Raw genomic sequence first — 27,601 nt, 5'->3', positions numbered from 1 at the left:
TTTTAAATAACATAAAGTACTTTACACAGTTGTGTTGCACACCAGGCAGGTTGGACCAGATGACCCGCTGTGATGCCTTCCAACCTGACCCACCCTGTGATTCTGTTTTTTCTGGATCTGGACGTATGGGATGCAGTGTTTATTATCTTTTACTTATTTGGTTTGGCGTGAGGGGTGGGGTACGTTTCAGGCAGCTTATTCAGAGCCGTGTCCCACAGCTGGACTGCTGCGTCTATGGAGCTCTGTTGGCGCTCCAAAGGCTTAACTAAAGAACATCCACTAAAGAACATCCACTATGTTCTTTAGTAATACACTAAAGAACATCCCGAGGAAGGACACGGATGCATTCCCGCTCCTCCCTTCCCGGCGCGCTCCCGGCAGCGTCACGGCGCGCGCCGGCCCCGCCCTTGCGCGCCGGGGGAAGATGGCGGCGGCCGGGGCGGGCGCGGGGCGGAAGCAGGTGCGGCAGGAGGAGCTGCGGCGCCTCATGAGGGAGAAGCAGCGCCAGAACGCCGGCAAGAAGCGCATCGACTCGCCCTTCGCTAAATATCCTCGGCACCCTAGAGCTCGGCTGGGAGGAGGGATGGGTGGCGGGAGGGGGTCCGCGCGCCGCACGGTGCTTCCCTTAACGCGGCCGGCACGTACAACAGCCTGGGGCACCTGAGCTGCTCCCTGTGCAACGCGCCCGTCAAGAGCGAGCTGCTGTGGCAGACCCACGTCCTGGGCAAGCAGCACCGGGAGGTGAGCGGCGCTGCGGAGGGTCTCGGCCGGGCTTCGCTGTTGGGGAGCGCCGGGACAGCGCTTGGGAAGGGGAGGCGCTGGGGAGAGGCCGCGGCGCCGGAACGGGGCCTGGGGTTCGCTGCTCCGGGCTCCGTGCGGCAGCGGGAGCGGCGGGGAGCCCGCCGGGATGAGGGTGGGAACCAGCCTGGCTGTTCCGTCTGGCTTCTGTTCTCTTAAAGCCCAGGCGGGGGTAGAAAAGGCAGCCCCTAGAAAGGGGGTCCCGTGTCTTTCAGGGGTCCGCTCCTCCGGTGAAGCAGTCCCCACCGTAGCGACAGCTTTTGGCTGTCACTTGTCTGCTGCTCGGACTTGGACCCGACCCCCCTCCGCCTCCTCGGGCTTGCTCGGGGATCTGTGAGCTGTCAAGTGACAGCTTATGCTGGGTTAAAAAAATACACGTTTTTTCTCTTTGTAATTCAGTAGTAAAGATAAAGAAGTTGTAAAGCAAGTCAGGGAGTTTGTAACTTGGATGCGACCCATTTTTTTTTTTATCCTTTTAAGTTCTGCTGCTACTTCTTAGCAAAAACTGAAAGACTGTGTTTAATTTTACAAGTACTCAGGAAAAGACCAAAGGAACAGAGGGGGTGCATTGCCTGCATTCAGACTAGATGACTGTGGCAAAGCAGAGTGATATCTTTCATGATGTTAAAATGCCATGTTTTAATTTTAAAACACTTAGTATTCCAGGACCTTAGAATAAATCCAGCCTTCCTGCTCTTCTCTCCAGTACCTTACTGTTGTCAGTGTCACTGCTCTATCTTTTCTTACTGGCACAACCTCCCTTGTGTGAGTGTCAGTTCCTCTTCCTCCATGTCACATCATTCCAGAGGCTGACAGAAACACTGGTCTTTGTTTTGGTAGCTGTGGTGTCTATTTCAGTGATACTGTTCTAGAAAGGTATCAGCTCACTTTGATGACTGTTGTAAAAGCTCTGTATTTTAAGCTGCAATCCAGAAGTTACTGCTAGTAATGTGCCCTGAATTTTTATTTCTTGACAGAGAGTTGCAGAATTAAAAGGCACAAAGCAGGCGGCCACTGGCTCAGCTGCTGGCACATCCTCTCATCCTGTCAAGAGAAAAACAGTTGAGACAGAAAATACAGACCTAAAGAGAGTAAAAGGTAATGAGAGAGAAATGCTTGCCAGAATCCGTCCATTTTACATCTTGAATGTTTTTGGTTTGTTTTGTTCCTGTGGAAGTGAGTATGAATACACCAGACTGTTCAGTTAATGTCAGCCCATTGCTGCTGAAAAGGGGAAAAGTTTGCTTTTTATTCTTCTGGGTTATTGGGTTAAATTAGGTCATGGAACTGTGGGCTTGGCCCAAATAGATCGAGAAGCAGTGTAAATTAAGCAGTAGGAGCACTTGCCTAGAAGTGGTGTTACTCCTTTTCAGTGGAATCGAGTCACTGGGTTTCCTCAAACCATGCACCAAAGTTCTTGCTAAAGGAAAGACAGTTAATTTTTTGCCTTGGTGCTACCAGACATGTAATATATATGTTAAATATGTATGGCATTTGGGGACTTGGTGCTGTCACAGAAGCCTTAGGGATGTTTCCTTTAAAAGCATGGATTTTAAGAAGTTCTCTTGGCTGTTGTACAGGTACAGACGAAAAGCCACACACGTCTTCGTCAGGGTAAGTAGATCTTGTTATTACCTAGGAATTTTTTCTAACTACCAGTGGCTGCATTCTCATCCAGCTCTTCCTTGTCTCTGCTTTCTGTACAAGGGCAAAGGTTCAGAGAGTCAGCAGATCCCTGCTTCTGCCTGTTCTCTAGCAGAGTTGTATAGTCCTGAACATGGCAGCATCTTCCTGGGTGGAGATAATTGTATCAACTCTTAGGACTCTCTGAGAAAACAGGAATTATTTTACTGTCACTGACAGACTTTAAAGGACTGACATGTGGTTCTACTACACAGCTTGAACATAACCAGACTGTAGTACGTACTCTAATAATGTTGACGTCCTAAAGAAGAGGTGTCAGTCTGAAATTAAGAGAAATTTTCAGTGTATAATTAAATGATATTTATTAACAAAAACTACTATCAAGTGACAGATCTTCATTAGGATGGTTTTTGTCACCTAAAATTCATGTTGGTGCATATGCTGCAGTTGAACTTATACAAATATAGGGCTGTATTTGACTTCAAGGGGTTGGGTTAAGCATCTCAACTGCCCCTAAAAATTTCTGATGGTATTCAGACATCTTTGTAGGGTGGGCAGATGTCAGGTGACACTTGTGGGTCTCCTCTGCACTTCACAGGATAAATTACTATCTTGCATAAGTACCACTTGCTGTTTCCTTGAAGGAATTTAAGTTTGTGTGCAAAATTAACACTTCAGAGGTTTGTCCATTTTCGAACTTGTTGGTATAATTAGTTTAAAATATATTGTGGAAAAATGTTTGGCTTGCTGGCTGCAGCTACTTCAGCAAATCTGTGTTTTCTCATTGCTGAGCCTGTGTGGCTGTTGTGAATTCCACTCCTGGACAGCACTAGGTACCCAAAATAAGTAGCAAATTACTTAATAGGTAGAAAAAGAATTACTTTAACCACCATTCCAATTTGTTACGGGTTATTTTTATTAATGTGAATATGCAAATGGAAAAATGGGTCTAAAATATGTTTTTAGAATTAACCTGGGCGTTTCTGGGGAACTTTAAATGAGAGCCCCAGGCGTGTGCTGCCTTCAGAGAGTGGCTGTGTTGGCAGCTGTGCAGTTCAGGGCATTGCTCAGGATCTCACAGCCTGCATTGCTCACAGAGGGACTGGGCTGCTGGTGCTGGACTGGAGTCACTGCTGTGAGGTTTCTAACAGTTGTGTTGTGGGCTCTTTACCAGGCTGCCAGCAGATTTTTTTGATGAAGCAGAGCAAGACAGTGCCAGTGTACAGCTTTCCAAGGGCCCAGGTCCCAGTTTATTGTCAGGGAATTACGATGACGATGATGAAGAAGAAGAGGAACAAGAACAATCAAGCAAATCTTCTGTTGTGCGTAAAACTGAAATTCCACCTCCAACTCAAGAAGTCATAGCTAATTCTCTGCCTGCAGGTAATGCTGACTGAAATAGTAATTAGTAATTCTTAGTAATTAATAGTAATTCTCTGTAAGGAGAAGCTGTGATGTAACTGATGATGAAATGTTTATATTTTATTTTTCTAATTATTGCCATTAGATGATGGTGAGGGTGTGTAATACTGGAAGTAGAGATAAACTAGCAAAGAATCTCCTGTTATTGTGTTGTTCTTGCTTATTGATTTTATGTTCTAGTTGTTTGAGGCTGCCAAGGGAAGTAACATCTGTCTGTTCTTCCCTTGATTCAGTAAGGTACTAACTGAAATTCCTGTGTAGTTGGAATTTTAGAAAATGCCTGAACAGCTGTTCTTTTTGTCATAGTTTTCTGTCTTTTCCTATAGACTTTTTTGATACCAAAATTCCAGCTGCTCCTATAGTTTCCCATTCTGGATCCATACAGAAAGCAGAGATACACGAGAAGGTAATTGAAAGGTAAGCAGTCGAATCAAATATTGATAGTCTTAGCAATTGTAAACAAACATTTGTCTTCCAGGAAATAGAGACTGTGATCCCTTAGAACTTATTGTTATGTTGCATTCAGAATAGTTTGTATATATGTGAGCCTCAGGCATTATTTCAGACAGGTATCTTGCACCCTAGGGACAGAAGAAGAGATGGAGCAATGTCATACAGAGTCTGTTTGACATCTCTTTGCAAATTTTAACACAGGTTACTGTGGGAGCTTTGTGTCAACCACTGCTTTCCACTATTTAAAGGAAACTGCTTGTTGTGTGGTAATGGTTCAGCTCACTTGAGCACTCCTTTAGACTGTGCTTTAGTCTTTCAGAAGTAGAATCTCTGCTGTTACAACGTTTGGGTGTTCAGCACACTGGAAAGAACAGTTTAAGAAGCATAAGCTACAGCTCTTGTTTTAACAGTGAGATTTAAACCTTTCTCTGCAGTTCCTTCAAAGCAAGGAAGGATCAAGCTGAAAGAGGAGGTTTTGATAGTTGTAGATAAAACTAAGGGCTTAAAAATCTTGCTGTGTTTCTGCATACTTACACAAAGGATTATGAATTTAGTTTTTGACTATTTTTAACTCTGTAATAAAGCAGATTGTAAAGTGTTAACTTGGGCTAATAGTAATCAAATATTTCAGGAAAGAAAACACTGCTGAAGCTTTGCCAGAAGGTTTCTTTGATGATCCTGAAGTGGATGCAAAAGTAAGTGATCTCCTTGTTTTATGCTACTGGATTTATTTCTGCTGGTTGTAATGATTTGCTGAGTAGTAAGGATGCTTTTCCAGGTAATCAGTCATACTGGAATATAAGAAGATGACTGAACTATTTAGACTAGAATAGACTATTTCAGTTGGAAGTGACCTATAATAATCATCTAGTCCAACTGCCTGAAAACTTCAGGGCTGAACAGAAGCTAAAACTCGTTCTTAAGGGCTCTGTCCAAATCCCTTTTAAGCACTGACAGGCTTGGGGCATTGGCCACCTCTCCAGGAAGGCTGTTCCAGTGTTTGCCCACCCTCTGGGTAAAGAAATGCTTCTTCCTACTTCCCAGTCTGAACCTCCCCTGGTGCAGCTTTACACATTCATTCTGTGTGAATGAGAAAACATGAAAAGGGATGGAGGTGGGCAGGAGGAGCTTGTTAAAGCCATCTCTTGCAAAGTATTTTTGATTATGGTTCCTCTGTGACTCTTAAAGAAATGACATTTGTTGGTTGGAATACTGAACTGACATTTGGATAATCTACCTTTATTTCTGTGAGTCATCCCAGGAAAAGCAGTTCACTTAATTTGTACACTCAGTTTTGCTTTGGAATTGGGGATATAATAGTTCTTGAATGTCCTTTGTAAGATCCTGCTGAAAAGTGTTGAGTCACTGTGTGACTGATGGGGTGCATCCTGTTGGAGTGAAAGCAGCTCCATTATGGCACACGCTGTCATCTCCAGTGCTGGTTACACCACAAGAGTCAACCTGGTCTTCAGCCCTCTCGTCTTTTACCACTTGGGGGTTTTATGATGCTCAGAAAAGAAAAGAAATGTGGGTATTCACCTTCAAATTCTCAATCAAAAACCCCCCACAACTAAAAATCTTGAAATCCAAAACCATCATACTTCAGCTTGCATGGTGCCAAATGATGACCAAAATAAAACACTGGTATTTGAAATACAAACCTTTTTTTGTTTCTTTTTGTCAAATTTGCCACAGATTTGATGGCTTTCTTGCTTTCTTTATGGAAATACAGTGCTGTAGGCCTAAGTATTTTTTTTTTTTTGAGTATTATTTTCTTGTTCACACAGTGGAAGGCTGCTGGTGTATTTAAATGGCATTGTGAGGCTAAGCCATGACATCTAATTTGGAGACCTTCCAAATAATGCTCCTTCATCTTCATTTAGTCCCACTGGCCCAGCTAACAAGCTTATGTGTTTTATTTACTCTGGCAAGACTCTTTTGGCACTTCTCATGCCCAGGTGTTGCCATATGTGAATAGTTTTGAATAATGATATTTTGAATATTGAAATATGTAGCTGAAAAAGCCATCCTTTGGCTGTTTTTTTGTGGGTTTTTTTTGTGTTTTGTGTCTCATTGAAGTAGTAAATTTTTCAAATACTTAGTTTCATCATAAGTAGGGAATGCAGGAATGCCTAGCAGGAAAGGAAAATCTGCTTTTTTCTGTGAGGACACTGGTTAATGACCTTTGTTCTGGTTATTGCCTCCACTGATAAATTTACAAGTGATTACTTGTTCCATTGAATTGCTTGAAGAGGCTCTTCCTTTTAGTGAGCCCTTTCTGAGTGTAACTAATACTCAGAGGGAGGAAAATGTTTGTGACATCACTTATGTTGAGGTGGCTGCAGTAGTTCTGTGTTGGAATCAGACACAAAATAATTATTTGAAGAATGAACTGGGCGTTTGAAAGGGAGATTGTGGGTGTGAAAAATGCTTGTTATTTGCATCAGGTACTTGTAGAGCATATAAATTCTGGGTTAGATAAATATTTCAAGAAAAAATAATAACTTTAGTGTTTAAATTTATTGTAAGAAATACAAATAATTATGAATTACAAAAGACAACCACAATGCATAATAACACAGTACATACACATATGATAGAAATAATAACAGAACAAAAAAAATGAAATGATGACTATTACTTCCCAGTATGAGTTTGCTTGGAAGCTTCTAATTTATTCTATAAACTTAATTCATACTACTTGATTTTGTATAATCACTCAGGAACAAAACACACCAAACTGTTGTCTTTACTAAGGTGATGACTGACATGTCACCAAAAGAGCAGAATGAATAAAGGGAAAATAAAACTAATGCAAAAAGATGGTGTCATGACTTATGATGTTCAAACTGCTTAGTTCTCCTAGCTATATAATTTCTACCCAGTCCTGAGTCAGACATAATCTGTCCTCTAAAATACATTATATGCCACATCTTCCAGTCTTGAATTGTGTAAGCTTCAATTACACAGGTAGACTACCTTGTTTATTTATTTGCATTAAAAGCACAATCTGGCTTTGATTACCTTGGCTGTAGATCTTAAACACATTCTTACCACGACTACTCTTTCAGACTTCATGTCTTGGTACTAAATGCCATCTACCGCAGAATAAAAAGCTTTGCATGTCATTGAAATTGGTTTGTAGCTGTACATTTTCTTCTGTTAGCCAACAAAATTAGACTAGATTTGAAACACAGTCAGGCTATTTAACACCAGCAGACTAGTGACTGAAAGGTTGATATTTTATGTTATGCCAAAGGCAAACAATTCACTGCTTTTTGGCTTGAAATGGCTACTGTATGCAATTGTACAGGCAGCTTACAGAAGAATTTAATAGTTATCACCTGACACAGTGAAATGGCAGACCATCAAACTCACTTCTGTTACTCCAGACATTCCACACCAGCCACTTTTAGTCAATAATTATTCTTTAAAGCTGCAGTCATGGATGTTGTTTAATCCAGGAGTAGAGTCAGGTTTTTCTTCCGAAACCGCTGTGCAGCTGCACTCTCTCACTCATATCCATTACTTAAACTGAAATACATCAACCAGACTTCTCTAATAAAACAGCATAATTTTTCATATTTCTCCTGGTTTTTTTTTTACAGTGTCCCAAAGAGTCATTAGACTTAAATTGTTAATTTATAAATTTTCATGTTCTTTAGGTGAGAAAAGTTGATGCTCCAAAGGATCAGATGGACAAAGAATGGGATGAATTTCAAAAGGCAATGCGACAGGTCAACACAGTAAGTAATGGAATCTATATTTATTGATTCTAAATACTATACACAATAAGGAAAACAACAGTTTCATGCAGCTCTGCAGAATGGCTGACATCTGCATTTGTCAGCTGGTTGTTTCAATGCAGTGTGTGGTTAAATGTACTTTATAAATGAGCAAAGGGTTCTTTGTATTTTCCACTTAAATGAAATTAAGATGAAAACTTTTAATCAAGATCCAGTCATATGTATCTAGTTACATTTGTTACACTGTATTTTATTTAAATACTATTTAGCTAGCATATACCTCAGATCAGTGTCTTGTATCCAAACAGGACACAACTGTGGGCTCTTCTTTAGCTCTATATTCATACTTTAACTTTTAAAAACACTACCCATTTGTCTGTCTTTTTAAAAAAGTATCTATAAAGTGTAGGTAACCGGGATTTCGTGTTTAATTTAAATTCACTGGAAAGGAACTCCAAAATCTGGGAAGGTGACAAAAGAGTTTTGAGACACGTAAATTAGCCAGTTTTTCTGTACTTCAGTTTTTTACTCTTTACCATTGCATGGAAAGTCTTCCTGACGCAGGTGTTGATCTGCCCTTGTGTACAATTTAAAGATTACCTGTATTCTCAGTCTTCCCCTAGAGTATTTGCTATCCTTTTAATTATTTTAATTGTAAATAGTTACTCATATGTCAACTGCTGAGAAAGGTGGTGCAGAAAAATGTTTCATTGCTCATTTTAAAGCAGTCAGCACTATAAACAGAGCAAATGTTCATACAAAAGCGGTGGTGGATACATTTTGCTAGCATAAGCCATTCAGATAATTCTTCAGCTTAGGAGGAATCTTCTCAGTTATGCGTGGACCATTGATTGCATAGCATCTCCCAGACATTCAGATTTGAGAAAGTATATGCTGAAAAAAATAACAGGTTAGAAACACTTCGGGATCCAGTGGGAATATTTAAACAGTATGTTCAATAAGTGGTGTGTATTTAAGTCCCAAGCACTGGGATAGAGCTCTTGTTTCAGCCTCAGACTGGGTATGTGTCTTTTGCTTATGCTCAGTTTCAAATCATAGAGTATTAAAAATTTCTAAAGATTAACCCCAAAGCAGTCAAAATTCTTTTGATTTTAAGAAAAAGCATTTCCATGTCAAATTAAACCAGACCATTTTTTTTCTGTATTTGCCCTTATAAAGATGGGAATATACATAGAGGAGATTGACACTAACTTCAGGTGGAGGGGAGCAGGGGAGGACACAGACATTGTAAAGGAGTGGAAGTGGAATTCAGGATGAAGGTGATTTTTCTCAGTGCTTTTCTGGTTTAGATTTCAGAAGCAATAGTGGCAGAAGATGATGAGGAGGGACGACTAGATCGCCAGATTGGAGAAATTGATGAGCAGATGTAAGTAGATCAATTTTTCCTCAAATTCTCTGTTCTCTAGCAGTAATGGATTGCTCTTTGACTAGAGTGATAAAAACGCTTCTAATCTGCAATACTACCTTTCATTAATCATCTGAATATTTGAAGGACAGACTCCCTCAAATTGCAGAATGATACCTAATAAAGACATGGATTTTGACACAAAGTTTTGTAACTTTCTCCCAAAGAGAGAATGCACTGGAACCACTGAAGGTACACAAGGCAAATTCTTGGAACAAACTGTCCCTCTTCCCCTGTCAGGTGGCTTAATGTCTTAATTTGTATTTCCCTGGGAGTTTTGATTGCTGTAGAATATATGTGAACATTTTAAAGGATCATTTCCTGTACTGAAAATGTCCTGTGCTGTGGCAAACCCTCTTTAATTCTAGTAGAAGTTTAAGGTTTTGTGGAGTGATGCACTTCATTACATGAAGCAGTTTGTGTGGTTTTGTTTTGCTGAAATGGGGAGTGTGGTGGTTGGATGGGCATTGGTTTAAACTCAAGCAACCTGAAATACAGCTCAGTGGAACAGTTTGTTACCATTTTCCTGTAGCTCAACACACTGATATTAACAATGATAATGGCAACGGTAGCAACTCAGAAAGAAAGACACTAGAAATTTCACCTCAACCCTCTGGGCAGATTTACATGCTGCACATAATCAGTGTATGGTAACAACAGCATTGGGTTCAAACTGAACATTGCTGTTACAGGAATGCCTTTTAAGAATGTTAGTGTAATTCTAAAGAGGGCTTGAGCTAAACTTGCCTCTCTTTAAGGATTTATTTTTCTCACTAACTAAGGCTGCTGTAAGTACATAGAACCAAATTCAGAAATTTGTAGAGTACTTCAAGTTTTAATTGTAATTATTTTTCCCCGAAATAAAAGTTCCAAACACATTTTTAAAGACTTTTTGTAACATTTGACTTCTGAGCGTATTCAAATGCAGGCTATTTCAAATTAAGTTGAAAATGAAATAAATTCCTTGGCCTTCAAATCTTGAGCTATGTAAGAATCATATTGGTAATATGCCAGGGGAGACAGGATCCAGAAGTAACCCCTCCATGTTGACCCTTCCGAGCAAATAAGAATGAAGGGGGCAAAGGAGAATTTAAATCAGGCTGGTACTACTTGACATTAAAAAAAAAAATCCTATTTGAAGTGGCTAGAATGGTTATAAAACACAATTCAAGGACAGAACTTTTTAAGTGAATAGTAACCTGAAACTTTTGGATTGTGTTTACTTAAAGTGTTCTGTTACAGCAGAGAGGAAGCAGATAAAGAATCTGAACACTTTGTGCTGCTTTTTTTATTTTCAGAGATGCCACCACTAGGTTATCAAAATTGATAATTGATGTCACACCTTTCTCTCTTGAGAACCATAAATGTAGCAAAGAATGGTGTTCCTTCTTGTGTGGAAGTGGATATTGGTTCTGTGCTTTTTGAAACATGGTTTGTGACTGTATTGCAGTTGTTAAGTACTTAGATTAGGTCTCACTGCTAGAGAATTGACCAAGCCTCTCCTCAGTCTGTTTTCACTTGAAGAATACTGAGAGGGTGCACTAGCATCTTGAAAGCTTATTTCTTTTTCACTGTTGGGAAGCTGTAAAGCTTCTTTATCCAAAGTTGTAGAAGCAAAATCCAGCCCTGGAGGTGATGGCATTAATGTGGAAAGGCCCCAGATGTTAACAGGTGTTCCACTTTCCAACAGTGAATGCTACCGCCGCGTCGAGCTTTTGCGGAACCGCCAGGACGAGATAAAGGAGAAGTTAAAGGAAGCCATGAGATTAAAAGCAGCACAAGAGAAAGAGGAGGAGGATGTTGGGAGTGAAGATGAAGAAGAACTGCAGGATTTGCTGTCACAAGACTGGAGGGTGAAAGGGGCTTTGTTGTAGCATTTTTGCAATGTGGTTGACACTCTTTTTATCTGTGGTCTTGCTTCCATTGTTAGAAGGGAGATTCTTTTGTTAAATATTTATTTAAAGAGGATCATAAGCTAAAGAGCAAAGCTTATTAAAAAAATTTTTGTAGATCTGCAGTAGTGTATTACTTGTTGTAAAAACTGTATATTGCAAATGTTTTACAGTACTGGATGCACCTTTCCTATTAAAACGACTGGTTTCCTACCAGAAGTATTTTAGTGGGATTAATAAATCTGTAAAGAATCTCTAGGCTTTTGGAAGCATTAGCTCAGTTTGGTAATTTTGAGACTTGGCTTATTGTCTATAGAAGTACATAGACAACAAATTTTTCCCAGACTGAGGGTTTAGGGAAAGGGAAATACTATGCATTTATGTTTTCTTAAAATTTGTAGGTGCCCTTCTGTCCTTTGCCCCAGCTCCCAATAAAATATGTACATTTTTTTAGGGTCTGTTACAGTTTCTCTGTGTATATAAGGACTAAGCTCAGAAAGGCTGAGCTACAGCTTCTCCACAGTGTATAGCCTTAATGTGCCATAGCACTGCTGGATATTTTTCTTTATGGTCTCCTGTTTTGCTTAGTGCAGCCATCATGTAGCATATCTCACACTTCTTGAACCAGAGGGATGAGAAGGCAGTGGTTACATATCTGCATCACTTAATGAAAGGGTGACAAAATGCCTGAGAGGAAGGTACTGCACTGGAAACTGAGGAGGTAAAATAATAATTGCAAATACTGGAAATTTTCTTAAAATACTATTTTAGGCACAGAAAGCATCTAAAATTGATTCTGTTCTGATAAACACAGATTAGGTAAAATCAAGAACCAACAAACTTGACAAGACTGGGACATGGAAAGCAGAACTACCTTTGGTAAGTGTTTTTTTTTAACTTTTGTAAATCTTCAAATACTTCAAATTTACTGAGGACTTTTTGAAAATAAGAGGGATGTATGGCTTGATTGATATCAAAAAGTGAAGTTGTTAAGAACAGGTTAACCTTTTTTTAAAATACTCTAGATTTAAAACTAGTGAGATTTTAAAGGGAGAAAAGAAGCTTTGCTCTTATGAAAGCATTCCAGTTCCTTGCTTCAGAGATTATTATCAACCAAGCAATAAAGATTAGAACAAAACTTAGATGTTAGATTTGCCTGTTTTGGGGGAAATATCTGATATGGCAGAAGCCCTATCCTTATAATGAGATGCTTTTTTATCACTCCCAATTTTTGTGATCCTTAGGTTCAGCTCTTCCTATTTATAAAGCTGTCAAAATTCAGGCAATGGTCCCTAGTGGTTTATTGCATCCACACTTTCCTGCTCACACGTGCTGGCTTACAGCTGTTAGTAAGAGGAAGTGTAAGTAGCTGTTGCTGCTGAAATGTTTGATGTGACACTGAAGTCTTACATGAATTAGGACTGTCACTGAGAAAGCAACATTCAGAGAGTATTGAAATACAGAATAAGTGTTCAGAGAATACTGAAATAAATAATGAATGTTTGGACAAGTTGGAGAAAACTCCGATGGACCAAAACTGAAATAAAATGTCTTTGTATACATGAGACATTGGAACATCAATGTCTAAGATGCCTGTCATGCTGCACTGAAAGATCTCTCGATCCATTTATCCCTGTAAAGAGAACTTCCAGCTGAGGGGGTGGTGCAGTATTAACAGGACAGTCTTTTTCAAAACAAACCAAAGCACAGTCCCTCAATTTCCCTCTGAGAAAAGCTAAGCTAAGTTCCTGAACTGTTTATCTTTGCTTTTTCACTGACACTACTCAGCAAAGCACACAAGCTTGTTAACACTTAAACTTCAGAACCATTCTGCATTTTCAGAGAAACAGATGTAATGAATGTCAGGTTACACTGAACATCATGGACATGCATGTTTTGACAGTATAAAAATGCTAATCTCTGAGTCTGTAAATTGCACTTCCTTTTTGTACATTTTTCTGTAATTTTACTTTCATCTTGCACAGAAATCTGCAAATCATGGTTTCAGCTGTGGATGAGTAGGAAATTAACTGAACATGAAAACAATTCATCTGTTTTAGTCTAGTTGCCTTCATCTTCAGAGGTATCTTGGGGTAAGAAGCTAAAGGCAGTGAGTTTAGTTACAGTGCAGGATCTTGAACATTCAAATCCAAACCAGTGCGCCCCATTGTTATTAGGAGAAGATGGCAGGAATGAACACCAGATCACTCATCATTCTATTTGTTCTCCTTGCATAACTTGCTGAAAGGGAACCATGGACCAGCCGGGGGGCGTGTGCATTGCTGGGGAAGTGACAGCATCCATCTCTCTTGGTTGTGTTTTGTTTAGGAGTTGGTGCTCTTTTCCTTGGAGGAATCTCACAGATCTCCAAACAGTTTTATTCAAGTTTTTTACACCTTACTGCATACAACAGTACCTTTCTTCAGCATTTGAAACAAAGCTTTTAGAGAGCTTTGTGAAGATAATGGGAGTGTCTTTGCCCCTTGTGACCACTGACGTGCATGTGCTGTCATGTCAAGAGGGCAAGGAATCATCCTGCTTTTTAGCAATGAAAGTAGCATGGCTATAAGAGAGAAGTATCCTAACCTCATTTAGTAGTCAGGCTAATTTATTAAGGGAAATAATCTCCTGTATCTTAGAAAAACATAGGGATAATTAATTTGTAATCTTAAATATGTGTTCAGTTTTAGAAAACAATTTTATGTACTTCTGATGAGCTATTCAGATAGCTTATTAACCAGAGGAAATAATTGTTTTTAAAAATGTGTACTTAATTTCTTTCTCACTTCTTAACTTCCTTAAATTCTGTTTCTTAACAATAAAGATGAAAGTAATCCTAATAACTAGCTATGTCAATAACCACTGTTAAAAATGAAATTTTAATTGGAATTAGGAAGACTATTTTAATTTTCTGATCTTCAGGACTTGCAGAAAACTGAAATATCAGAGTTAGGGAGGAAGACATTTGTAATCCTTATTTACTCATATAATATGGAAACTTGTCCAAACTTAGGAATTGTGGAATTTCATGCCACCAAAAAGTAGTTGAGATTCCCAGCTCAGTGGTTTTGGAGCTGGTAAGTGACTTCCAGGGGCAGAATGTGTGTGTCTGCAGGTTTGAAATGGAGTTCCAGGGAGCAGCTCACCATTGCTACAGCTGCTGCTGGTAGTGAGCTCTCCTCTGGCAAGGCAGGCAGTCCCCAGTGGTAATTGCTGTGCTAACTTCTCTCCTGCCTTGAAGAAATAAGCTGCTGCTGGCATGGCTTAAATGTGGAACAAGGTCTGTATTTGCTACAGAGGAGCCCAAAAGTGACCATACCAAACCAACTAACCCAAATAACAGCAAACCAGTGTTCTCATTTGCTAACATGATTGTTTTTCCTCCACTACAGCATTTAATTTTAAAATTTGCTTCAAATTGCAAATACTGATTGAAAAGAACATTGGCGTCACTTTGGCCAGGCCCCCTGCCAATAAATTCAATTTGAAGAGAGACAAATTTTGCTTATTACATTCCACTATAATTATTCTCTGCATTTTATCATCTTAAATACACTGAGCTAGAAATGAGAAAAGCCATATTACTAAAATATTTTCAGCACTTAAAAATACTTCTTTTCTTATAATCCATAAAGGTTGCTCTAGAAAATCAGACATTCAGCCTGCATGAATCATGTAGTAGGTGTCATTAGAAACCACAATGTGAGTATGTAATGGTTCAGAAATTCCCTTTTGTTAGGTACCATCAAATGACTTTGACTCTTTAATTTCAGTTACTGTCCTAAGACACATGCCAGTCTGTAGGGGGACAGGACACATGCTCTGATGCAGAAACTGATTTAATCAACATTGCTGCATTCCTTCCTGGAACCAAGGAATTAAGTACACTTCAGTGCCAAGAAGGGCGGTGTGTACTTACACCCCTAGAAAGTGTGGCTCGGGCCAAGAGATGGAAATTTCAGGTGTGAAGCAGTTTTTCAGTGTCTGCCTTCATTTGATCTTCTGTTCATCAGTTCATTAGAATTATCCTGGCCCGACAGCTGGGAAAACAAATGCGAGCAGTTCCTTTGTGTAGACATCTAAACCAGGTCTTTCTTCCAAAAATACTGAGGAGGCACTAATGCCTTTCACCATTGGTGGCTGCAGAAGTTGCAGGGGATAGAAGAGATCTCTGTTCAAATCCCTCCTTTGGATGCTGTCCTTTAAACACACACACTTTGTGTCACCCAGTTGAGCAGCCTGACAATGACAGTGTTCCCTGCAGAAGCTGTGCCACTGTTGAGCCCCTGAAGCAAAACCACAGTGAGCACTGTGACTTTTAGATAATCATGACACTCACTCCAGAAGGGTAAGGTCCTGTCCCAAGAATACAAACAGTGCTGAAATACAGCTGGTGCTAAGGCTGTGGAAGAAATTGGATTTTCAGACTGTCTTGTGAAACCTGACAAACAGCACCTTGCCTGTGCAGCCCTCTGAGGCTGAGGCACTTCCCAGGTGCCTCTGTTCATGGCACCACTGAGACTCTGCTGCTTCCTAGGAGCTTGACTGGCCCAAATGTGAACCTTGGGGCCCACAGATGCCCTCTGGCTATGCCTGAGAACAGAAACCACTCTCTATTAGCAGAAGACTAACTTTGTTTATTTTCCTTCTGGTTTCAGCTAGCATTCATGCTGTCAGTGTTTTTTCACTTGAGAAACACAACAGAGCTGCTTGAATTCATTTGAGATGTTTCCAGGAACCTAATTCCAATTTGATGATGCAAAAGCTGCGGAATTTGTGCTGTCTTTCATCTGGAAACTCACATTTGTGTGGGCAGTGACCTTTTCACAGCGAATACATGCTTCTTCTTATCTACCTTTGGGCATGAGTGGTTTACTTTTCTATTTCTACTTTTCTTACTATTATTCATTACCCTTTTTCTTCCCTTTTTTCTTTACCATCTTGTCTTTTGTTTGTCTGTTCTGTATATTAAAGATATTTGGAGCTTTTCCTTGCCATTCAGAAATATATTCCAACTAAACTAATGAAATTAAAACAAGCTTAGATTTTATCACATTTCTGCCTGTATTTTTGCAAAAACCCTCTCAGAATACTTCCTTCTTAGTATATATGTTTTTATTTTACCTCTCCTCATTCCTCACACAAACATGCCCCTGCACTAGTGCCCATGCACTTGTTTAACTCTTTCACTTCTGCAAGCCACATGTGAATTATTAATGTGAAAGATACTACACACCCCACAGCTGCTGCTGCCCTTTGCCTGGCAGCTTTACTGGGAGAGCAAAGCTTTGACCTACTTAGTGTTGAGCTGCAATAATACATTTTTTTTTCATTTACAGCAGCGAGGCTAGCCATAGAAATAGCTTTTGCTGTTGAAAAAATGAAGACTTATGGAGGTCTCTGCTGTGAAAGCAGCTTCAGCTCTCCTTTAAAGAATGAGAAGGTTAATACTTTTCAAGTAATAAAAATGTATTTTAAGTAATAATAACAGAACTTTATCAAATTAGTATTACAGCCTATAGTTTTTCTAAGTGTTGGAATAGCTAATTGTCAATATTGGGTAAGGCCTCCTGGGTGCTAGGGTGCAGTGAGCTGTTCTGTAAGGGTGCCCCTTGGCACCCTTCATCATCAGGGGTTGTTGTGTGGCTGCATCTGTATTGAGGAAGCTGTTGATTTCTGAGGGTCTCCCAGTCTGCATGCGTGTCCTGGTTGTGCCCTGACTCCAGGCACTGGAGAGCTCTCTGTACCCTGGAGACCATGGGGGATAATCGTCGTATAAGCTCAGAGGGGCAGGGAGGGCAAGCAGGACCCCAAGCTCAATCCCTGGAGGCAGGCAGAGACCTTTAAGAGAGTAGGGAAATGGAGGTTGTACAGTCCTGTGTCATTAAGGATGCTGCCAGAAAAGCTGCTTTCTCATGAGGCCTGAGCAGTACCTGTGACAGCACTGCCAGTGCCCCAAGAGCAGAGGTGGCCAGAGCACAGCCAGGGGTGCTGTAAGGCAGCAGCAGCTTGGGGCCAGCCCCTTCCTTTTGCTTGTGTGTGAAGAGAGAACTCAGGGCTGTGACTGCAGTGCTTCAGCAGATCCAAAGGAGGGTTTGAACAGCTGGAGCAGAGTGTCAGGGCAGCAGGAGACAGCTCCTGGACCTGCTCAGCTCTCCATTCCCCATCCTACTGCACATTGCTGGGCTCCTCCCAGGGCTGGGCTGGCTCCTGGCAGGGTGGAAGGTGCAGACTGGAAGCCTCTGGGCAGTGCTGCTGGGAATGTATTACGAAGGGCCTCAGTAATACAGTACTCAGCATCCAAGTTCATTCTTTTGTTCCTGTTTTCCTTTCCCCAGTATCTGATCTATAGCTCAGTCTGGGAAAAGACCAGAGATACAAATCAGTGGCTGCTTGTAACATGAAGCCAAATTTGTCTTTTCCATGCAGTGTGAGAAGTTCTCAATGAGCAGCTTTGTTAAAAACCAAATCAAGTTTTGTAGAAATACTGCTGACTCTAATTTCACAATCTGGCTCCCTCTAGTCCTGAAGAGACTCATCATGCCTGACAATGGCTAACATCCTTACTAAGGTTGCCAGTCTTGCACAGATGTTACACTGTTTCCCAATGAGCACTGGGACCTTAAGCGTGATGATATGAAACCTTTAATCATTAATTGAAAACAAGCAATTTGTCTGTGATCTTAGTTTGACAATCCATAAAATAGTGCTTCTTCAATGACAAGTTAGCAACTCGGTTACAAAGAACAAAGTTTAAACAACACAACAGTTGTATGCACAAAGCTACCACGTCTTTTTTTTTTTGTTTGCTTTTTAATCAGGAAAAAAATTTATTTATAAAAACGTCTCATTTAACTTACTGTCGAGTCTCTAGCTGAATAATACAGTGGTTTAGAACACTAACGGCCCATGCTTTTATACAGATTAGCCAAAGCATGAACATCAATGAAAATCAACCCCCGAAAATAACTTGTCTCTGCTTTATGTTATGAGCCACAACAGTGTTAAAACTGGAACAGTAATGAAAGCAACACAAGAGTTAGGAAGCACAGTTGCTTAAAGAGTAAAGGAAGTGTTTTCTTTTGATGTCTCAGAATAATAAGAAAATTAGAAATGGCAGAAACTCCTCTGTAGATTAGTCCATAGAAAGCATTGTCTCATGGGGCTTTGGAAAAGTCCTGTCTGGTGGCTAATGCACTAGGGCATGATGAGATACATTACAGAGCCCCCAGGCCAGTAACTTCTGAAGACAGCCTAAAATGTAGGAACAAAAACGAAGAAAAGAAAAGGAAAAAAAAAAGGCAAAAAAAAGAAAAAAAATCTTCTCACTATTAAAAAAATACCACTTGAGTACAACCAGCATAGAACAGCATTTCAGTGCAGGCAAGTTTTCTCACACAGAGGTTGGTGGATTTTTTTTTTCCTTAAATGTCAATTATTGAAACAGTTACAATAATCCAGAACAATTTTACAGCAGTTTTCTAGAGCTTTTAAATAGCTGTGGTACCTTGACATTATTCCCAATTTTTCCTTCATTATATGCAACCAGAAAAAAAAAAAAGAAAAAAAAAAGAAAAAAAAAAAAAGAAAGGAAGCCACAAACAAACAAAAAAACCACAAAACAACAACAAAAAAAACCCCCAACAAAACCAACCAAAAACCCCATTTGGATAAGTGCAAATTGTAACAATGGCAGTTCTACAAATGGTTACAATGACAAAACTTAGTGCAAAGGTGCTAAGGTGAAGAAAAGCCCACAGAATACAGAAATGACACAAAATACTGAGAGAGTACTTAGCCCTATACAATAACACACTTTGAAATACCATGTTTTAAAAAGTATTGCATTTGCATTGTGTTTTTAGTTTATATTAAAATGCACTGAATACAGTTCAATTGTTAAAGCTTTGTGTCCAAGGAGTGCAGAGTGGATGAACATGGCAGGCTAATGGGATTCTGGTTTTGGAAGTGGTGAGGAAAACAATATTGCATTACTGAGTTATGCAACAGAAATTAAAAAAAAGGTGGATGGACAAACATAAAATGCAGTTAAGAACTAGTTCCAACAGCTGGCAACCAGCCACTCCATTCCTCAGTTCTCTTGGCTTTGGCTGCCATTACCCGTCTCGTTTTAGTTAATCTGAGCATCCTGAAGTGCTTGGTAAAGGGATGGGATCTGTCCAGGCAGTAGCCTTTGAATGACCTATAAAATGCTACATGTTTTTCATGATTACCATACAACCTGACTGCATGATTAGTGGGGAGTTAAACAGGGATGTATTTTGTAGAGAAATCTAATGAAAAATGGTCATTTTGGCTGAATAAAACATACATGAGAGGAAATACGAGATAGTGACGGCATCTGGCTTGTACTTGCTCTGAAGTACTTAGAGGAATAAGAACTGTGTCAGTGTATGTAGAACATACACAGTGCAAAAGGAGGAGCCTCCTCTCTCTCTCTCTCTCCCTCCATCCCTCCCTAAAGCAGAGTTCTTAAAATTACGTTTTTCCAAAGTGGAGAAAAATGGTTGCACCCTTTAAAAGAATCATGTGGAAAGGCACAGGTACCTGGTATTTTTTCATTACTGTTTTACAGTCATTTTAATTTAGCAGTTTTTCTCAGACCAGAAAGCTTCATTTGTTGTATGCACAAGTACCTGAAGTTGGTACCTCCTAACCACCATCTCCTGCTTGTAGATGGATTTTGGGATGGGGAATGGGTGTCTCCAGGCCTTTTGGGAGCAGCAGAATGACTGAGGGGGCCAGCAGCACTTCACAGGGCATTGCAGGGGCACTGAAAAGTGCTGGATTTGCACGTGCTAGCAATGGAAAAAATGCATCAGAGATGCCAGTTTGCCATGAGGAATTGTTCTGCAGTCGGAGGGATCCCTGCACATGGATCTAAGTGTATTTTTATGCTGGGCAGCATTGCTGGAGCAGGACCCGGCTGTCACCGTTTTGTCTCATTTACTTTTTTTCCCTTCTCTTCACTGTATCTCCCTTGCTGGGCTGGGGGCAGCCCTGCCTTGCCGGGGGGCTGCCGAGGGCCAGCCCTGGGACGGTGTCCGGGGAGAAGGAGCCTGGGCTGGCACCTGCTGGCTGTTGGAACTAGTTGGAAGGTGGTGCCTGGTGTTAGGTGTTATGGAGAGCGGAAGACGACTTGAGTCGGCAACAGTTAACACTAGCAATCGAACAGAAAATAAAAGATGCCGTATTGTTTCCTTGATAACTAGGATCTACCACAGACTCTTGGCAGAGCTGGCAAAGCTTGCATTGTGTCTCATCCCTTCAATATGGAGCAAACTTCTGGCGGTCAGATTTCTTAACCCCGCTCGTCGAAGGAATTTTGGCAGTGTAAGCGGACAAACTCCCCGTGGCCCCCGCGGCGGCCGCGGCATTTAGTGCCAGGAGTGGGACAGTTTTCATGCCAAGCAGACTGGAGACAGGAACGGCATAGTGGGTGGTTGGCAGAGTTGGTAGGGGAGGGGGGGTACTGACGGAGGCGGCGGAGGCGGCCGCCAGCACGGCCATGGAGGTGGGGGTGGAGGTAGGGGTGGCAGACTGAGAGAGGTTCATGTTGAGGTCAACAGGGGTCGTGACGGAAGCGGTCTGGGTGCTGACTTTAGCCATCTCTAAGCTGCAAACGAAGAGAGGAAGAGGAACAAACAGGTTGGGAGGGTTCAGCCAGGGCGGTGGGGCCGGGAGAAGGAGGAGGAGGAAGAGGAGGAGGAGGAGGAGGAGGAGGAGGAGGAAGGGAAGGAGGGAGGGAAGGACAGCAACCACGAAAGGGCAGGATCCAGGATTAGATCAGTGGACGAGGGAGACAGACGAGTGGGAGGGAGAAGGGGGAGAGAGAGAAAAAAAGGGAAAATGAGGGTCAAAGGAGGAATATGTTATGTGTTAAAGAAGAGAAATAACAAAAGGGTTTTCCATGATTTGATGGGGAAAACATTACTGAGACTAAAGTTCTTTCAGAACAGAAAAAAAAGAAAAATGAAGAGGGTATGGGGGTGTTGCTAGTTCATTTTACATATGAAGAAAAGAAATCTAAAGAATGCAGGTAATGGCAAAAAGATGGAAAAAATGAAACTTAAAAGAAAACTTAAAATAACTATGAAGTTTACTCCCCAGCACTGGTATGGTGAATTTTGCTTTTCAAAATTAGGGTATTTTTGAAAGGGGGACGCGGGGGGTTTTGGTAATTTTTTTTCAATTTGTCAGTTTTGTGACACAAATAGTACACTTAATCATTTTGCTAGGATGAGAGGAGACTGAGCAACAATTTGCTGCTTCCATTTAAGGCATAAAGTTTTGGTTGTTTTGGTTTTTTGTTTCTTAAGTGAGTTAGTTTTTCATTTCATTCACTGTGAGGTCAATGTGCATTTTTCATATAAAACAAACCAGATTAGCCAGTGTGTTCACTTCACTTTATACTGTCCCCAGACTTATTTTTTTAATATCACAACAAAATATTTATGCAATCTAATTATAAGTAAATTAGTAAAAAGGAACACTGAAGAACACCCCAGCTTGCACAGCAGTGGTATCTCTTCTGAGCCTGCACAGTGGTTACAGTGAACATGACAAAGCTTTCCAGCTGACACACAAGGTACCACATGGATACAACAGACACATCCTCAGACAGACCCCACCGGCACCAGGAACTTCCAGACTGACCTGACCTCCGAGCCCTGGGCAGTGATGGGCTCTTGGGAGGGTGTAGAAACCAAACCACCTTCACTTTAATCTAACTCCACCCATCAGCAGGCAAGGTGAGTTTGGCCCACATACTTCTGCTTTTCTGTACATTTTCAGACATTAAAATACAATCATTCCAAGGACACACTGTTGTCTTTGTATGCCAAAATGTTTGCCTAGATAAATCCTCCCTTTGCCCATTTGCTTGTAGCAGCTTGTGCACTGGCTTTTGGGTTGGCAAATGACACAAATACTAATTTCAGGATGCTTTTTGCAGGTGACCAGCTGGGAGCTATGGCAGCATAGAAATAAGACTATGGGTTAGAAAATCTTTGCTAGCTGTGGTTGCATGTGTATTCCTAGTCAGTTTGGGCTTTTTGGCAATTACTAACTTGTCAGGCTCCTGGGCTTTCTCCTAAGGTGAGCTGAGGAGCTGTAGCAGCTCCTTGCTTCCAGAGTGAAGTGCCAGCAAGCTGCTGGCTGGCTATGCAGAGGACTTGGTGCTTTCTTCCCACACCCCATCAGGCTCAGGAAGGCTTCCCAGCACAGGGTTTGTGCTGGTCCCTGTTGGGAACTGGGTAAGCAGGCTTAGAGAGCAGCTGTAGCCAGGCTGCAGGCTGGGAAGGAAACGTGGTCACCCCACACAGGGCTTGGAAAAGCCTCTCATTCCCTCACCTTAGACACAGTTTTGAGAGTAACAGCCCTGTGACCATTCATTGCCAGAGAAAGGCAATGACCAGCATGCTGCCTGCCTCATGCAAGGATGCAAGGATCTACCAGGATACACAGGCAATGGGGCCACTGGGCTAGAGCTTCCCAAAGCACTGCTGCTGATGGCAAGTCTGAAGGACACCTGAAGTGGGTCTGGCGAGGGAGAGGAGTGTGGAGGAGACAGGGAGATATTTGAGCACTGAGCTCCTCTCTCCTCCACAAAGAAAAGAGGGCTCTTGGAGCATAAACACCTCATCAGCTTTTGTTGGGAGGCTGGAAGGAGCACATCTTCTGTGAGGAGCTGGGAGGGAAGGAGGGAGAGTGCATGAAATTCAGACTCCTTTGAGGGAGGTGAAGATTTGATTTCCTTACCCCGAAGTCTTTATCTGTCCCCATGGATGAGAAACTCAGCTTTTCTAAGCAGAGACAGAAGTGCACCCTTGTGCTGCTCACCATCTACTCACACAGAGGGGCTTATGTCAAGACCACTGAATCAGAGACTGCAATTCCACTGTACATCCTCCACTTGGGGGTGTAGGAGCTACATGTGATACCTCAGTATGTTTTGAAAAACTCAGTTTATACAGCTGGATTTTTTAGTATTACTCAGTATTATTCTGGGATGGAGGTCCACAGAAAGGTACTGCAGGACTGTTTTTCAGTGACTCCAAATTTGTCTACTGTGCATTTAAAAAAAACAAAAAAAAATCCTTACTGATATGGAGAGGGGTGTTTGAGCCTAAGCTTTTTCCTGCACCAGCAGGGAGAACAGATCCCACAGGCCAAAATGCTGGTGTTGGTAGCAGCCATTCCAACTCCCTGTCTCTGGTTTACTCTCATAGGTATGACTGTAGCAGTAATTTGCCCTCTTTCCCATTTATTACTGGTGGCAACACATAAGGTGGGAGCTCATCAGGTTAGCTATCATCTGTTCCATAGCAGCGGCCATTTCCCAAACCAACTGTGGATGCAACAACGTTGCATGTGAACGGGAGTGAGGCAGCCTTCATACAGAATTTCACAGTGACAATTTTACACTGTCCCTTTGCAGGCCTGCACCTTCTGAATATATACACTGAAGGCCATATCCTGCATTACCTGAAACTGGTGAAGAGAAGAGAGCAGGTGTGGCTTTGGCAGTCCTGTTGGGTCTGTGAATGAACTTCTCTTAAAAAAATACCTTCAGGAAACTGCCCTTCAACAAGGAGAAAATGCTGCTGGCTAAATTCATTTATAATCCAAAGTCAGATATTACACAGAAAAACTAAACTGCAGTTCAATCTTAATAAAAGCAAGAAGATGGAATTGGGTAATGAAAACCTTGTTACTACAGTGGAGACCAGTTAAAGAGACAGAAGGCTTTACAGAAAAAAAGACATTTCAACTGCAAACAAGCTAAGACACACTCTATTCATACAGAGGCCAGCGCTCGGGTAAGCAATACAGAATCAAACCAATACTTTATAAGATTTAAATCTCTGTCTTGATATGATATCAATATATTTATATATCTATAATTTAGAATATACTATGTACATATCCAACACCAGATTGCAATAAAAGTCTTAAAGCAAGCTGATAAATTATTCTATAGACAGCAACTTTGGTTGGAAGATAGCTTAAAAGATACACAAATATGTTTCAGGAATACTGTGGATAGGTATTTTGCTTTTTTACATCTTATGTTGCTGAAAGACATGGGTTTATGCAGAAATACTGGCCCTGGAAACCAATTCCCGTGAACAATAGATGTTGTAGGGGAGTAAAAGATCTACCTTATGCTGAATGCTTATACACTGTTATTTCTTGTAATTATTATTTTCACATACCAGACCACACTTTGGGCAGTCTGGGTGCTGTACTCATCTCTTCCCCAAAGCTGTTTTATGCCACTGTCTCTAAAAGAGACAGCATCACCTGTGGCAGGTTTAGGAGGTGGCTCCCAGCACACGGAGGCAGCAGCAGCAGCAGCAGCCTGGCTCTGCACCTCTGTCCTGCCCCAGCACCTAAACCTCACTAGAGCAAAGCTCCCGCCTGCCTCACAGCTTCTCAGCCCTCCCCCAGCATGAACTGGGGGTACTCGCACTGCTGCTGTGGTGGCACCTGGCTGGACAGCAATGTCTCATGTGAAAGGACAGGTCTGGAACAGTGTCACTTTTTAAAATGAAAAAGCCACCTTCATTGCCTATGTTACCTTACAGCTTAATTTAGTACACATTACTTTAAGAGTCTTCATTTACAAATGAAGTCACTTCATCTAAATACAGTTCCAACACATGGTACATAATAATATATGAAGGTTTATTGTTGATGATGGTAACAAATGACTTCTATCTAGAAATTTAACAGGAACAGAATACTTTGTTTCTGGTTGCACAGGGTATAGATAGAGATCCGTGGTATGTGACTGCTGAGGAGTTTTCTTCTTTGCGAAAGTATCTTAAAAGACCTCATATAGATCCCATTCCACCACAAGAACCATTAAACAGTGATCAACAGAAGTGTGAGACTTCACAGATTTTTCTAAAGTGAATCAAACAGTTTTGTTCACTAGAGTTTCTGTCTCTGGTGAGCAGCTCACTGCAACTCCATTAATAAGTACATTATTTTATTTGCATGCTTTAGCTGTCTTCAAGATCCTAAATTGTTATCTTCCGAGATCCGATGCATGCCATATGGTGTTTGTGCAACTAAAAATGAAGGGGTCTATTCTCGTCTCGATGTGTGGGGAATCCCTGAACACCAAGAGAAGAACATATCCTTAAGGGTTAAAGGAGGGAACACATTTTTATTTGATTACAGGGCTTACGGAAGTGACTTATATTTGCTACAAAGAATATAAATCAAAAGAGCTGTAGGTTTTAAGATTCTGGAAATGGTTTATCTTAGTTTTCACAGTGCCACCCCTACATGTATCTTTCCCTAGGAAGCTTCTTTCAGGCTAAATTATGAAAAGCAGTGTTTTTGTCTGCTATAACACAGAGCTGCACAAACATCCCGTTCCTCCACTCCAACCATTGCAGTGGTGCTCTACAAAACCGGGATGGAGAGGAGGCTGGACCACAGGAAGCCACAGACCTGCTGTGACTGCAGCTCCCACATAAATCACATACTTTGTACTACCTTAACAGCAAACATAGTTAAACACAAAGCTTGATTCATATCACAGCAACTTTGTGGGGGAAAAAAAATAAGAGGAAAAAAAAAGCCATAAAATACATAGCTATTCCCCTCCCCCACCATATATTGCTTCAGTCCAGCATTCACAAGATCTATGAGACAGCACTATATCCATTGCACTTTCTTCTCTACATAATTGCAAATAAAAGTGGGATCAATTTTAATATTTTTCTAAATAATCATATAAAAACTGTTAAGAGACCTAAGCCATCACCATGGCTTAGGTAAACAGCCAGTGCTTTCATTAATTCTGGGACCAGGAAGTGGTGAAGCAGATAGTCTCACCCTGTCTCATTAGGGAATGCTCCTTACAGATTTGTGGTGCTGTCTCTGAAGAAGTAAATCCTGTGCTGCTTCAGCAACCTAATGCCAGTTTATCAACTCTGAATGGCAATTTCCACTTGGTAAATAAAATCTATTTTGCAATCTGTTTCACTATATTTGCCATTCAGGATAGTAAAATGGGTCTGTGAAAAGTGGTTTTCCTCTAAACAATTTATGATTTTCATTTAATTTAATTTATCCACTGATATTTTAGGTCTATGCTAATATGAGTATTCAGATTTTGCAGCTTTTTCATTCAACATGTAGCTGGAATTGCACCCAGATTAAGCTCCTTTTCATGTAAGCCAACAGCAAACCCAGGTTCTAATGATACAGGCTTTACAAACCATTAGGAATTGAGTAATACTATGCAAAATGGACACTGCAAAGCAACTCTCTGGATCTACCCAGGACAGACATTTGCTGGAGAGCAGACAGAGCAATCTCGCAGAAGCATGATCACTTACAAAGCCAACTTACCTTGCATTAATGAGGTACTGTGCTAAGCTGATGTTTGCAGGGGATCCTGTGATTGTAACTTGTCGTTCTGCGGAGCCTTCTGTGGCATTAGCAATCTTGATCTGCGCTCCTGACATCTGCCTGATTTCATTTATCTTACTGCCTTGTCTGCCAATAATGCAGCCTATTAACTGGAGCGGGACAAAGACTGAGATTAGTGCCACAGACACAAGCAAAAACCACTTAACTGCAATCTGTAGTATTGCTAAAAAGATGGTTATGAGCAGCTCAGTAGCTAAACAAAAAGATTTTTGCTCTGCTGTTTGGAAGGAATCTCTAGTGCAGTCTAGTGTCTCTATGGTCATATGCCTCTAGATCCAGTATTGCTGCTACATGGTTTTAAGTCAGTATCTTATTTCTGGTGTTTCAAGACTATTTCACTGTCTCCATGGCAGAAAATGACAGCATGCTGTGATGGTGAGAAAACCAAACCACTTGCCAGTGGCAGCAGCAAGCCAAGAGCAGCAGCTGGAAGCCAGGCTGACCATCCAGAGCTGCTGTGTGTGGCTCTGCACCTTTCCAGAGCGCTGACAGCCCTACACCTCCCTGGATACATGTGGCTCTTGCTTGGAGAGGTAGTTAGCATTAAAGTCAGTGGGATTTACAGCTCTCTGACTGCAGGAAGAAGCAGGCATAGAAATTTGTCTGCCTTCCTTTACAGAAACTTACCAAAACTCTTATTTAGTGAACACAACTGAGCCTGAGCTCTGTACATGTGAGCATGTGTGTCCCAGGGCGTTTCTTCTCCAGCATGGGGAGCCCCCAGGAGCAAGTGGGCACAGAGCCAG

General features: G+C 41.2%; 2 protein-coding genes across 19 annotated transcripts in view; one reads left to right on the top strand and one right to left on the bottom strand.

Annotated features, from left to right (window-relative positions):
• The first annotated feature begins 421 nt into the window (after positions 1-421).
• ZNF830 (zinc finger protein 830) lies at positions 422-16,436 on the top strand. The gene is made up of 10 exons (XM_036404633.2): positions 422-546; positions 642-741; positions 1,776-1,896; positions 2,379-2,412; positions 3,617-3,825; positions 4,191-4,281; positions 4,949-5,012; positions 7,983-8,063; positions 9,374-9,450; positions 11,180-16,436. The coding sequence occupies exons 1-10, from the start codon at positions 425-427 to the stop codon at positions 11,361-11,363; spliced, it is 1,083 nt and encodes a 360-aa protein (XP_036260526.1). The 5' UTR covers positions 422-424; the 3' UTR covers positions 11,364-16,436.
• LOC118700163 (poly(rC)-binding protein 3-like) overlaps positions 6,819-27,601 on the bottom strand; it is a 500,974-nt gene continuing 480,191 nt past the window's right edge. For 11 of the 18 annotated variants that reach the window (XM_054516993.1, XM_036404537.2, XM_036404527.2 and 8 more), the window contains 2 exons: positions 26,775-26,944; positions 19,851-21,018 (listed from right to left, as the gene is read on the bottom strand). In XM_054516993.1, coding sequence (XP_054372968.1) covers positions 20,670-21,018; positions 26,775-26,944 — 519 coding nt within the window. In that variant the 3' untranslated portion in view covers positions 19,851-20,669. Of the gene's footprint in view, positions 8,958-18,010; positions 18,636-19,850; positions 21,019-25,070; positions 25,526-26,774; positions 26,945-27,601 lie in introns of those variants that run through there. The other 7 variants (XM_036404616.2, XM_036404623.2, XM_054517013.1 and 4 more) reach the window with 4 other exon arrangements.

The sequence above is a fragment of the Molothrus ater genome, chromosome 1, assembly GCF_012460135.2.
Source record: "Molothrus ater isolate BHLD 08-10-18 breed brown headed cowbird chromosome 1, BPBGC_Mater_1.1, whole genome shotgun sequence".
Classification (NCBI taxonomy): Eukaryota; Metazoa; Chordata; class Aves; order Passeriformes; family Icteridae; genus Molothrus; species Molothrus ater.
The sequence above is the reverse complement of the archived record's forward strand: the minus strand, read 5'-3'. Positions and strand labels throughout refer to the sequence as shown.

Bases quoted from the DNA above. Each gene is read 5' to 3' on its own strand.
- ZNF830 (XM_036404633.2), top strand. From the start codon at position 425: ATGGCGGCGGCCGGGGCGGGCGCGGGGCGGAAGCAGGTGCGGCAGGAG. The intron at 742-1,775 runs GTGAGCGGCGCT...ATTTCTTGACAG, and splicing joins TGGGCAAGCAGCACCGGGAG to AGAGTTGCAGAATTAAAAGG. The intron at 8,064-9,373 runs GTAAGTAATGGA...TTTCTGGTTTAG, and splicing joins CAATGCGACAGGTCAACACA to ATTTCAGAAGCAATAGTGGC.